At 40.3% G+C, this 14,435-nt stretch overlaps 1 protein-coding gene across 2 annotated transcripts in view; it reads left to right on the top strand.

The window, feature by feature from the left end:
• ralgps2 (Ral GEF with PH domain and SH3 binding motif 2) overlaps positions 1–13,981 on the top strand; it is a 566,060-nt gene extending 552,079 nt beyond the window's left edge. For both annotated transcript variants that reach the window (XM_063063724.1, XM_063063722.1), the window contains one exon: positions 10,132–13,981. In XM_063063724.1, the coding sequence (XP_062919794.1) occupies positions 10,132–10,161 (30 nt within the window). In that variant the 3' untranslated portion in view covers positions 10,162–13,981. The remainder of the gene's footprint in view (positions 1–10,131) is intronic.
• Positions 13,982–14,435: the final 454 nt, after the last annotated feature.

The following is a 14,435-nucleotide window of genomic DNA, read 5'->3' as shown; positions in this document are numbered from 1 at the left end:
CCAAGAGTCTGTTGGTTCATCAGTATGTTAAGGAGAATTATTGTGATACGTTGACCATTTTTACTGATGGATCAAAAGATAATTTAATGGGAAATGTTGGTGTGGCTGTTTTTGTGCTTGAATTACAGGAAACATAAAGAAATGTCTTACTAGCTATTTATCAGTGTATACTGAAGAACTGGTTGTCATCATTTTGGGCTTACAGTGGGTGGAGGAAATCTGTCCTTGCAAAGTTATAATTTGTTCAGATTCTTTTTTCGTTTTGACTGGTCTTAAAACAGGTCCTTCTAGCAGTAGGTCTGAATTACTGCTGGAAGCTCTTCAAACTTTATTTCATATTCAAAGTATTGGTCTATATTTCCTCTTCCTGTGGGTTCTGGCATATAGAGGTGTTGAGGAATAGCAGAATACCATTTGCAATTTTCCAGTCATCCGGTACAATGCCAGAATCTATCGATTCTTGAAAGATCATCGCTAATGCCTCCGCAATCTCTCCAGCTACTTCCTTCAGAACCCGAGGGTGAATTCCATCAGGTTCAGGTTTATTATCACAGGCACGTGTCGTAAAATTTGTTAACTTGGCAGCAGCAGTTCAATGCAATATATAATATAGAAGAAGTAATAATAATAATACAAAGTAAATCAGTTACGGTATACATATAATGAATAGATTAAAAATCATGCAAAAACAAATAATATATATTTAAAAAGTTGAGGTACTGTTCATAGGATCAAGGTTCATTTAGGAATCAGATGGCAAAAGGGAAGAAACTGTTCCTGAATCGCTGAGTGTGTGCCTTCAGGCTTCTGTAGCTCCTACCTGATGATAACAGTGAGAAAAGGGCATGCCGTGGGTGCTGGAGGTCCTTAATAATGGATGGTGCCTTTCTGAGACACCGGTCCTTGAAGATGTCCTGGGTGCTTTGTAGGCTAGTACCCAGAATGGAGCCAACTAAATTTACAACTCTCTGCAGCTTCTTTTGGTCCTGTGCAGTAGCAGCCCCCCCCCACCCCCCACCCCGTACCAGACAGTGATGCAGCCTGTGAGAATGCTCTCCACGGTACATCTATAGATCTATAGAAGTTTGAGTGTATTTGTTAACATAACAAATCTCATTAAACTCCTAATGAAGTATAGATGCTCTCTTGCCTTCCTTGTAGCTGCATCGATATGTTGGGATCAGATTAGGTCCTCAGAGATCTTGACACCCAGAAACTTGGAAACTGCTCACTCTCTCCACTTCTGATCCCTCTGAGGATTGATCTGTGGTTCCTTCATCTTGCCCTCCCTGAAGTCCACAATCGGCTCTTTCATCTTACTAACGTGAGTGCAAGGTTGTTGCTGCGACACCACTCAACTAGTTGGCATATCTCACTCCTGTATGTCCTCTTGTCTCCATCTGAGATTCTACCAACAACTGTTGTATCGTCAGCAAATTTATAGATGGTATTTGAGGTATGCCTAGCCACATAGTCATGGGTATAGAGAGTAGAGCAGTGGGGTTAAGCACATACCCCTGAGGTGCACCAGTGTTGATAGAGGAGGAGATATTATCACTAATCCTCACAGATTGTGGTCTCCTGGTTAGGAAGTTGAGGATCCAGTTGCAGAGGGAGATACAGAGGCACAGGTTCTGTAACTTCTCAGTCAGAATTGTAGGAATGATGGTGTTAAATGCTGAGCTATAGTTAATGAACAGCATCCTGACATAAGTGTTTGTATTGTCCAGGTGGTCTAAGGCCGTGTGAAGAGCTATTAAGATTGCGTCTGCCGTTGACCTGTTGTGATAGACAAATCGCAGTGGGTCCAGATCCTTACTGAGGCAGGAGCTCAGTCTAGTCATGACCAACCTTTCAAAGCAATTCATCACCGTAGATGTGAATGCTACTGGGCGATAGCCATTAAGGCAGCTCACATAATTATTCTTGGGCACTGGTATAATTGTTGCCCTTTTGAAGCAGATCAACAGAGAGGCCTACTGCCCTCAATATACACTCTGAGTGTATCTTCGTGACTTTCTGCTGTAGCCCATTCACTTCAAGGTTCAACATGTTGTGCGTTCAGAGATGCTCCTGCACACCACTGTTGTAATGTGTGGTTATTTGAGTTACTGTAGCCTTCCTGTCAGCTTGAACCAGTCTGCCCATTCTCCTCTGACCTCACTCATTAACAAGGCATTTTCACCCACAGATGAAAATGCACTCAATGTTTTTTTTTGTTTTTTTCACACCATTTTCTGTAATGTGTTGTATGTGAAAATCCCAGGCTGTCTGCAGCTTCTGAGATACACAAACCACCCCCTCTGGCATCAATAATCATTCCATGGTGAAAGTCACTTAGATCACATTTCTTCCCCATTCTGATATTTGGTCTGAACAGCACATGAACCTCTTGACCAAAACTGCATGCTTTTATGCATTGAGTTACTGCCTAATGATTGGCTGATTAGATATTTGCATTAAAGAGCAGGTATACAGGTGTACCTAATGAAGTGCACACTGAATGTATATCAGGAGCGTGGGGTGAAAATGCAGCCTGGACTTGAGAAACATACCCTTCAAATAGACAGATGGGGGTGCAGCCACTCACATTTCATGTAAATATGGAACAAAACACTTCCAGGACACAGAAATGGAAGGTAGCTCAGAGATCCATCAAACCATTTAACAATTTATTGCATGCAGCTTCTTATGTTGCACTCTCCAACCCAGGTCTTTGATCTAAAGGGGCAGGACTCACATTTGGAGAAACCTGTACTGGGACCATCCCCTGCTGTCAGATGGCATAACAGGCCTCTACATTGTGCTGTGTACCCAAATTGCCATCATGGACAAGGAAGTAGAGTGTGCACAAAAACAGCATTTGTAGGAAACACCTCCTTACAGTCTGTAGAGCACAGAGGGCACTTTGAATCAAGTCAGCAATGTTCCAGACTCTGGGGGAAAAAAAGTCTGAGGAAAAGATGGGCAACTGCTGCAAAGCAGCACAAATGATGTTTGCCATTGGGAGCAGTGTGTCATTTTGAAGGCAGTGCCCTGGCCAGACAAAAAATGTAGCCTGGGCGCACTCTGAAATATAATATGTCCGCATAGTATCTCTGCAGAGTATTAAGGCAGAGAGTCAGCACCTGGGTATGAATGCACGCCAGCAACTGACTGCACTACCTCCTTAGTTGGGATACCTGAAACCATAGCTGTGACCCAGTGTTCCTGCTTGCCCTTGAAGAAATTAAGCAACTTTTTCTGGATTTTGGCTGTAAAAATGGGACAAGACCAAAATGATCAAACTGTACCACAGCAGGGAGATATCTAGTTGTTTAATGATCAGCACTTGGCCCTGGGAAAGCAATTGAAGCTAGTTTGTTCAACACCCTAACCTGGTGGTGACCTTAGTTGCCAATTCTTGTCACTTTGCCATTCAAGCTACTTTGATGGGAGTCACAGAAACTCCAAGATAGAGGAGATGCATAGTTATCCACCTTCTCCAACATGGTCTAGCTACCATTCCCTATAAGAGCTCGGAACATTTCTGGCAATTGATATGTGCATTCATACACAAAGACCTGCTGGTAATATCTATACCTATCACGTATTCCCTCATTGTTAAAATTTTCCACTTATGGTGCAACTTTACAAATCACCTATGCAATCTCAGGGAGTTCCATGATGAAGTAATTAAAAGCTACTCCGTTTCAGATGTAAATACCTTGGCTTTGGCTCGAGAGGTTTCAGCATGTCAGAAACTGCACTTGGACTCATTCAGGAGCAGATATGATGCTGAGAGTGTCATTGAAGTGGTCACACAACAAGTGCAGTAGCAGATTGTTGAATAACCATCAGGAAAGGTAGAAGAGATAGTTAGAGTGCAGGATTCCCCTGAGACCATTCATCCCAGGAGTAAGTATCTTGTTTTGGATGCTATTGAGAAGGACAGCCAGGGCAGTAGCACAACAGCTGTTTCTGATGCACAGCAGGGGAGAGTAGAGACACCAGGAGTTGTAGTATTAAAGATTTGATAATTTGATTATAGACAGTAGTTTCTGTAAGTGTCAATGAGGCTCCAGGATAGCATGTTGCCTCCCAGGATGAAGGATGTCTCCAAGCAGGTGAAGAATGTTGTCAAGGGAAAGGGTGAACAATGAATTGTTAGATAAAGGAATGAGTTCTTGCAGAGTGCATATAGGGAGTTATGCAAAAGGTTAAAAAGCAAACCCTCAAGGTCTATAGAACCATAGAAACTACAGCACAGAAACAGGCCTTTTGGCCCTTCTTGGATGTGCCGAACCATTTTCTGCCTAGTCCCACTGACCTGCACATGGACCATATCCCTCCATACACCTCCCATCCATGTATCTGTCTAATTTATTCTTAAATGTTAAAAAAGAACCCACATTTACCACCTCATCTGGCAGCTCATTCCATACTCCCACCACTCTCTGTGTGAAGAAGCCCCCCCTAATGTTCCCTTTAAACTTTTCCCCCCTCACCCTTAACCCATGTCCTCTGGTTTCTTTCTCCCCTTGCCTTAGTGGAAAAAGCCTGCTTGCATTCACTCTATCTATACCCATCATAATTTTATATACCTCTATCAAATCTCCCCTCATTCTTCTATGCTCCAGGGAATAAAGTCCTAACCTATTCAACCTTTCTCTGTAACTGAGTTTCTCAATTCCTGGCAACAACCTTGTAAACCTTCTCTGTACCCTTTCAGCCTTACTTATATCCTTCCTGTAATTTGGTGACCAAAACTGAACACAATACTCCAGATTCGGCCTCACCAATGCCTTATACAACCTCATCATAACATTCCAGCTCTTATACTCAATACTTTGATTAATAAAGGCCAATGTACCAAAAGCTCTCTTTACGACCCTATCTACCTGTGACGACACTTTTAGGGAATTTTGTATCTGTATTCCCAGATCCCTCTGTTCTACTGCACTCCTCGGTGCCTTACCATTAACCCTGTATATTCTACCTTGGTTTGTCCTTCCAACGTGCAATACCTCACACTTGTCTGTATTAAATTCCATCTGCCATTTTTCAGCCCATTTTTCCAGCTGGTCCAAGTCCCTCTGCAGGCTCTGAAAACCTTCCTCACTGTCTACTACACCTCCAATCTTTGTATCATCAGCAAATTTGCTGATCCAATTTACCACATTATCATCCAGATCATTAATATAGATGACAAATAACAATGGACCCAGCACTGATCCCTGTGGCACACCACTAGTCACAGGCCTCCTCTCAGAGAAGCAATTCTCTACCACCACTCTTTGGCTTCTTCCATTGAGCCACTGTCTAATCCAATTTACCACCTCTCCATGTATACCTAGTGACTAAATTTTCCTAACTAACCTCCCATGCGGGACCTTGTCAAAAGCCTTACTGAAATCCATGTAGACAATATCCACTGCCTTCCCTTCATCCACTTTCCTGGTAACCTCCTCGAAAAACTCCAATAGATTGGTCAAACCTGACCTACCACGCACAAAGCCATGTTGACTCTCCCTAATAAGTCCCTGTCTATCCAAATGCTTGTAGATTCTGTCTCTTAGTACTCCCTCCAATAACTTACCTACTACCAATGTTAAATTTACCGGCCTATAATTTCCCGGATTACTTTTCGATCCTTTTTTAAACAATGGAACAACATGAGCCACTCTCCAATCCTCCGGCACTTCACCCGTAGACAGCGACATTTTAAATATTTCTTCCAGGGCCCCCGCAATTTCAACACTAGTCTCCTTCAAGGTCCAAGGGAACACCCTGTCAGGTCTCGGGGATTTATCCACTTTAATTTTCCTCAAGACAGCAAGCACCTCCTCCTTTTCAATCTGTACAGTTTCCATGATCTCACTACTTGTTTCCCTTAATTCCATAGACTTCATGCCAGTTTCCTTAGTAATTACAGACGCAAAAAACCTATTTAAGATCTCCCCCATTTCCTTTGGTTTCGCACATAGCCGACCACTCTGGTCTTCAAGAGGACCAATTTTATCCCTTACAATCCTTTTGCTCTTAATATACCTGTAAAAGCTCTTTGGATTATCCTTCACTTTGACTGCCAAGGCAACCTCATGTCTTCTTTTAGCCCTCCTGATTACTTTCTTAAGTATTTTCTTGCACTTCTTATACTCCTCAAGCACCTGATTTACTCCCTGTTTCCTATACATTTCATACAACTCGGTCTTCTTCTTTATCAGAGTTGCAATATCCCTTGAGAACCAAGGTTCCTTATTCCTATTCACTTTGCCTTTAATCCTGACAGGAACATACAAACTCTGCACTCTCAAAATTTCTCCTTTGAAGGCTTCCCACCTACCGATCACATCTTTGCCAGAGAACAACCTGTCCTAATCCACGCTTTTTAGATCCTTTCTCATTTCTTCAAATCTGGCCTTCTTCCAGTTCAGAACCTCAACCCTAGGACCATATCTATCCTTGTCCGTGATCAAATTGAAACTAATGGTGTTATGATCACTGGAACCAAAGTGCTCCCCCACACAGACTTCCGTCACTTGTCCTAACTCGTTTCCTAACAGGAGATCCAATATTGCATCCCCTCTAGTTGGTCCCTGTATATATTGATTTAGAAAACTTTCCTGAACATATTTTACAAACTCTAAACCATCTAGACCCCGAACAGTATGGGAGTCCCAATCAATATATGGAAAATTAAAATCCCCTACCACCACAACTTTATGTTTCCTGCAGTTGCCTGCTATCTCTCTGCAGATTTGCTCTTCCAAGTCTCGTTGACTATTGGGTGGTCTGTAATACAATCCCACTAATGTGGCCATACCTTTCCTGTTTCTCAGCTCCACCCATAAGGACTCAGTAGACAAGCCCTCTAATCTGTCCTGCCTGAGCACTGCTGTAATATTTTCTCTAACAAGCAATGCTGCTCCCCCACCTTTCATTCCTCTGCCTCGATCACATCTGAAACATCGGAACCCTGGAATATTAAGCTGCCAGTCCTGCCCCTCCTGTAGCCAAGTTTCACTAATTGCTATAACGTCATAATTCCACGTGTCAATCCACACCCTCAACTCATCCGCCTTCCCCACAATATTCCTAGCATTGAAATATATACACCTCAGAAGATTTTTACCACCACTCACAACCTTTCTATTAGCGGATTTGCTTGAACTTTTAACATCATTTATTTTCACCCCAGCCACACTGTCAGCTTTGGCACTCTGGTTCCCATCTAGTTTAAATCTAGTTTAAAGCCTCCCCAATAGCACTAACAAAACTCCCTGAAAGGATATTGGTCCCCCTGTAGTTCAAGTGTAACCCGTCTCTCTTGTACAGGTCCTACCTGCCCCAGAAGAGATCCCAATGATCCTGAAATCTGAAACCCTGCCCCCTACACCAGTTCCTCAGCCATTTGTTCATCCTCCAGAGCATCCTATTCCTACCCTCACTGGCACATAGCACAGGTAGCAATCCTGAGATTACCACCCTCGAGGTCCTGCTTTTCAACTTCCTACCAAGCGCTCTATACCACTCTCCAGGACCTCCTCACTCTTCCTTGCTATGTCATTGGTACCGATGTGCACCACGACATCTGGCTGATCACCCTCCCACTTCAGAATGTCATGCAATTGATCAGAGACATCCTTGACTCTGGATTACTTCCATTGCCATGTGTTAGTAAGGATAGGAGTAGATGGATTGAGCAGATGAATGCATGACTGAAGAGATGGTGTAGGAGGATGGGATTCGGGTTCATTGAGATCTCTTCTGGGGTAGAAGGTAACTATATGAATTGCACCTGAAGCTAAATAGGAGGAGAATCCAATATAAAGATTCACTAGTGCCATTTGGGAAGGTTTAAACTTGCCTGGCAAGGGTATGGTATTTGTTTGCTTTAACTTCTATATTTCTCTTCAGTGCAGCAGTAAAGCAAATAAATTCAGTTGGCAGGACACACAGGAACAGATTATGGAGTAATGAAGGCCAGATGTACTAATGGGATTGGAATATTGGAACTATAAAGAAACATGGTTGAGGGCTAGACTGGGGAGTGTTACCTTTTTGATAAGGGAGAATATCCCGGCAGTACTTGGAGAGGAAATACCTTGGGGGATTGTCTCATGAGGATATATGGGTAGAATTTAGAAATAAGAGGGAATTGGAGTTGGTTTATTATCGTGACATACCCCAAGGTAGGGTGAAAATCTGTTCTGCAAGTCATCCATACAGATCATATTATTACAACAGTGCATTGAGGTAGTACAACAGAAAACAATAACAGAATGCAAAATAAAGTTTCAGAACTATAGAGAGAGTGCAATGCAGGCAGCCAATAAGTTGCAAGTGCCGTAATGAGATAGACTGAGAGTTCAAGAATCCAACCTTTCATAATAAGGGACCATTCAGTAGTCTTATAACGATGGGCTAGAAGCTGTCCTAGAGCCTAGTGGTACATGTTTTCAGGCTGCTTCTGCCCAATGAGGGTTGTGTCGAAGAGAAAATGTCTGGGGTAGGTGGAGACTTTGATTACATTGTTTGCTTTACTGAAACAGCGAGAATTGTAGGCAGAATCCAGGAAAGGGAAGCTGTGTTCCATGATGTGCTGAATTGCATCCGCAACTCTACAGTGTCTTGCGATCGCAGGCCATACCAAGCCATGATGCCACCTTTGGTACATTGCAATTGGTGCAGTGAGAATCGCAGGTTTACAGGATGAGTGGCAAGTGAGGGGTGGGGTGGTATGAAAAAATGAGATGTGGAGAGTTCAGGACCAATAAGTTCCTGTTTGAATGAAAGGCAAATCTGGTAGGATTAGGGAGCCCTGGATGACAAGGAATATTGAGATTCTGGTGAGGAAAAGGGAGGCAAATGTCAACTTTTGGCAGCTGGGATTAAGCAAACTTCTATTACAGGAGAAATCAAAAGGGCCAAAAGAGAGGATACTGTGTGATAGCTTGAGATAAGGAAAAGGAGAATCCTAAGTGATGCTATAAATACGTTTGTACATTAGGAGCAAAAGAGTAACTAGGAAAAGAATATGTGTGGAGTTACAGAAGGTGGATGAGGTCTTAAATGAAGTCTGTATTTACTGTGGAAACCATGGAAGCTAGGGAAATTATGGAAGAGAATGGTGATTTTTTTAAAAAATCCACATTTCAAAAGAGGAGGTGTTGGCAATCTTAAAAGTGCATAAAGGTGGATAAATCCCCTGAGCCTGACCAGGTGTGTCCTTAGATATTATGCAAAACCAGAAAAGAAATTATTGGGCCACTGGCAGAGATATTTGTATCATAGGTAGCCACAGCTGAGATAAAAACTAGAGGGTGGCTAACATTGTGCCTTTATTAAGAAGAGCTGCAAGGACAAGCCAGGGATCTAAAGGCTGTGAGCCTGACATCAGTAGTGAGTAAGTTACTGGAAAGGATTTTTTTTAAAACAGTATCTTTATGTATTTGAAAGAGCAAGGACCAGTTAGGGATTGTCTGCATGGCTTTGTGCATTGAAAATTGTGTCTCATAAATTTAGTTTAGCTTTTTGAAGAGAAGAGTGAGAGGAATGATGTGGGCAGGGCAGTAGATCACTAAATGGACAAGGTCTTGCCATGGTAGGCCAACCCAGAAGTTGAGATCATATGGGATTCAGGGTATGTTAGCCAATTGGATACAAAATTGCTTTTTGGTGTTGAGTCAGTGGGTGGTAGTGGAGGGTCCTTTTCTGAATAGAGGTTTGTGACTACTAGTGTGCCACAGGAATTGGTAATGCGTTCACTGTTTTTCATTTATAATGTATTAACGATTTGGATGAGAATGTAGATGGCATGGTTAATAAATTTGCAGATGACACCAAAATGGTGGTGGTGTAAATTAGGCTGAAGGGCCTGTTTCTGTGCTGCCTAATGAATCTAATCAGATGTTTAGCTAATGAGACCCTAACCTCTGGTTTTTTCCTTCTATAAACCTCTCTGTAAGTTTCTTTTACTTTAAGACATTCTTAAGCCTAGTTCTGAGTGTGCTTTTGATGTCCCCGCTAGCTTAACTATGTCCCTGTAAAGGAATCTTTTCACATTCTTGAGAATTGCTAGTGCAGCTGATTTATGGTCTTAATGTTGTATAATTGTTTCATTCAGTATTTAAAATTTTATCTTCTCAGGTCCCTGCAAACTTGATGTCTTTTGAATGACCGAATAGTGGCATAATTCAAGACTTGTCTGCAAGCTTGATGGATGCTTGCGGTTCCTGAAAGGACCTCATGGAAGAGTTCCACATTTGTTCTTTCTGTGCCAGGATTGAATCCAGAGGTGTGCTTAGTATTCTTATATCGGAGCACAAACTTCACAGCGTAACAGCACCAACCACTAAGACTCAGTGACAATATTGTGGTTGTCCTGGAGCAGCTAAGAAGCATTTGATAAGTGATCTGAATCTCTGAGGACTGTGCATCCCAGTTGCACTGACTGCCCTGTGGAACCACTGCCTTAAGTAAAAGATTTGTTTCACCAAATAGTGTATATGTTATAACCAGTAATGCTGGACTTTTTGATACATAAAATCCAGCTAGATTACAGTTACTGTAGTTAACTGTTTTGGGAGTACTTAAGATTTTTTTTTGCATTTCCTATCCTTTCATCATTAATTTTGCTTACTTGCTCTAGTCTAGTTAACCCATGTTGGGTATGGAAATGGAATGAGCAATCTATGTAGTCAACAGTATTACCATGTAGAATTGCACATCCATAGGTTTTTAATACCTAAAATACTTTATTTTGTTGGAAAAGTGTTTTAACTGAACTATTTTATACCCATGTAATGTTCTTTTTTTAATTTTTACAATGTGAACAATTTTCCTGTGGATTTTGTTATCTGCTGCAATCTTGAATGGAAAAAAACCTACCTGTGGTAACTTTGTACTATGAACATTCAGATTTGCCATTTGACTATTGTATATTTTTCTCAATCTCTCCAGTAATGTGTACAGCTTGCTTTGAGCTCTTGCATTCTGTTAACACATAGTCTGCATTCTAATTAGTAATCCTGAAGTACTACTGATCCTGATGATATGTTTCTAATGCTTTTTGTGTAACTGGTGTCATTTTCATCACTCTGGATGTAGTGTGTATGTGTGTGTTTGCACAAGCAAGTTTAAAAACTCTTTAGGTACAATTACAGAAAGTTTTCCTACACAATAAATGTCTTGCAAGTGCAAGCAGCTTATATGGCAGTTTAATGCTGTTTCCACCAATCAAACATAATCAGCAAGGAGAATAGTTGGAATCATTTCCAAGGAGGCATCCTTAAGTTGTGAAAAAGCAAGATCCAAACTGTAGCTGCATCTGAGGCCTTCAAGTACATGTAAGCACACAATGGGCCTACAGTAAACTAAGTAGTTATTACACTTCTTTTTAGCTTACTTTCTTGATGTATTTTTACTTATTTGTCCAAACCAAAGTGCACACCATCACTAATATGTTTTACAATGTTACAGAAATTGTAACAATTGGTTGCCTAACCTAATGTTATAAATGTAGTTTCCACCAGAAGTATGACCACCAGAAGTTGGTTGTTATGCAAATGTTTTTAAATTGGATTTGTTCCATTATAATGCAGGCTAGAATTACTCATTAATGCTGTAATTATAGATGTGGGAACCAGATATTTTGCCGGTTTTCTTTCCAGTATTTCCATCCATGCTTTGTTCACAATACTTCACAAAACTGATAGAGGACATAATTTGGGGAATGGTTAAGGGTACATTGGATAGAGGTTTAGAGGTTTTTATTTTTCTAACATAGTTTTGTTAAAGCAATGTAAAAGCAATTATGAAATTACAGTGAGATTCACTTTCCATATTCATTTGAGTTCTTCATCTTAGCCCAATTACCTAAGGATTGGAATGCACAAAAACTGGACCTTGGACATGAATGATGAAAGTTCTCCCTCAAAAGAGATTACATAGTTTAATCTGAGAGATATTGAAGCATAAGTATCCTGTTACTTATTTTCCAAATCTGGATATCTTAGCAAATGATATACAGTGAGGACAATGTCTCAACTAAGTAATAGGAAAAATATGCTCTAGGTTTGATTTTATTAATTTCAATATTTTATAGAATTAGAGGATTGCTACATTCAAAATTTAGCTAATGTAGTTAATACAAGCCCTTAATTTAAATCTTGGCAATTGGTTGAGAATACCAATGATGCTCATTCTGGTATAGATACTGAAGATCTTAAAACAAATATTTCCATTATTCTATGCAGTTGGCTTGCCAGGCCACAATTTTTTAGAACTCATGTACATTAATGTGGCACAAGGTCAAGCAAAAGGTGGTGATAACTGCAGCCAGAGATCCTGTAAGTCATAGTCTGCTGTAAATTTTCTCTACTGCAACAGGAGTCCATTTAATTGGTATTTGATTTTGGCATCTCAAGATGAAGAACTAAATCTAAATCCTTTCAGAATATTGAAGGATTCAACAAGGGTGTTGCCAACACTTGAGGGACAGAGTTATAGGAAGAGGTTAGACAGCCCAGAACTTTATTTTATGGAGTGTAGAACACTGAGAAGTGATCTTATAGAGATGTATGAAAACCTTAAGGAGCATAAATAGGGTAAATGCATTCAGTCTTTTTCCCAAGATTTAGAAATCTAGCATTAGAAGATACACTATAGGTTTAAGGTGAGAGGGAAAAGATTTAATAGGAACTTGGTGGACAGCTCTTTTTTTACATGAAGGGTGATATCTTTGTTGAATGAGCTGCCAAGGAAGCAGTTACGGCAGATGGAATAACTTTTTAAAAACAGTTAAAAGATTGGAAATGTTGAGAGCATGATGAAGTATTATTAGTTGAGCTGAATGGCCTATTCCCATGCTGTATAGCTCTATGACTCTTAAATGAAGGTTAGAGTTTTGATGGATTAAAGAGATTTCATTCAGTTCACTGAAGGAGAATATTAAGTACAGACCTAAAATAAGAGGAGGCAAGATGGATTAATTTCAGGCATCTCCAGCATTAAGTGTTGATGTCATGAAACAAAGGCAAAAGTTTAAAAAGAAAAGTGTATCTGGTATAAGTATAAGTTATAGGATAAGTTGAGTTATTCATCAAAGCTTCAGTGGTTCCAGATATGTAGTTATGTGCTAGGTAGAAATTCATTTGTTTGCTGTATATGTTAATCAAATAATGTGGCAATGTTTATTCATTGAACTCCACTTTTGAAGTTCTTTTCCATTTTATTAATTGGAACAGGTTTTTCCCCGGTTTTGGAAGTGCTCTTTCAGGGAAAGATCCATGGCTTCAATATGTGTCAGTAGTCCTGTCATGTTAAAAACTTAGCTTCTCAATTAAATGCTCAAAAAGTTGTTTCAACAATTATTTCAATGGAAATGCCCAAATAAATAATCTGATATCATTCCATATATATTTTCAGTTGAGAATTCTGATGCAAACTTATCCACATTTACTAGTAACACATCAGGGTAGTGGGCACCAAGAGGAAATCTTTGTACAAGCTTGGATCGTACACGAAAAAACATAATTATAGTTGTTGGAGATGAACCACCTCAACCATCAGTGGAGGAGTACTCTAGGTATAAACATCTTCAGTTGAATTATCAACCATAAGCCACAGTATAGCGGTTAGCACAGTGCTATGACCGCTCAGGGCATCGTAGTTCAATTCCAACACTGTCTGTGAGGATTTTGTATGTCCTCCCCATTAATGCGTGGGTTTCCTCCAGGTGCTCTTGTTTCCTCCCCTGTTCCAAAGGCATACCAGTTAGTAGGTTAATTGGTCATAGTAAATTATTCTGTGAATAGGCTAGGGTTAAATAGGTGGGTAGCTGGGTGGTGCGGCTTGTTGGGCCGGAAGGGCTTAGTCCACGCTGTATATCTAAATTAATAAATAAGATCAGACTTATGTTTTGGAACAATCAGGATTTGACAGCAAGATCTGGTTCAATAATTTTTAAATGGTAAGAAACTAATAAATACTAATTTCATAAAGGATATGTGTGAGCATTGTGTGTCATGAGATTGATTCCTGGAATGATCAGATTGCTAAATGAGTAATATTCTCACTGAGTTCAGAAAAATTAGATATGATCTTATTACAACAACAGGTCATCTGATTCACACTTAATCATTTTTTCAGCCATAGGTATGGTCGCAACCCCTAACACTCACATATTATTTGTTCTTCAGAGTGATATTGCTGAGAAGTTCAGCAGTTCATCTCTGGCAAAGCCTAGACGATTTTGGTTTCACTGGACATTAGGTGATAGGTCTTTGTGCATACTGATGAAATTAGCCTTAATAGGTACATTCTCCATTTGTGACTGGCAAGTGACTAAATATGAAATTCTAATCTCTATTCTTAAGGAAATATAATACAAATAACTAAAGGAGTGTGTGTATAGTTATTTAGAGGTCAGCAGAGATATGAACTACTCTTCG

The sequence above is a fragment of the Mobula hypostoma genome, chromosome 12 (assembly GCF_963921235.1).
Source record: "Mobula hypostoma chromosome 12, sMobHyp1.1, whole genome shotgun sequence".
NCBI classification, from domain to species: domain Eukaryota; kingdom Metazoa; phylum Chordata; class Chondrichthyes; order Myliobatiformes; family Myliobatidae; genus Mobula; species Mobula hypostoma.
This window is presented reverse-complemented; position numbering and strand designations above follow the sequence as displayed.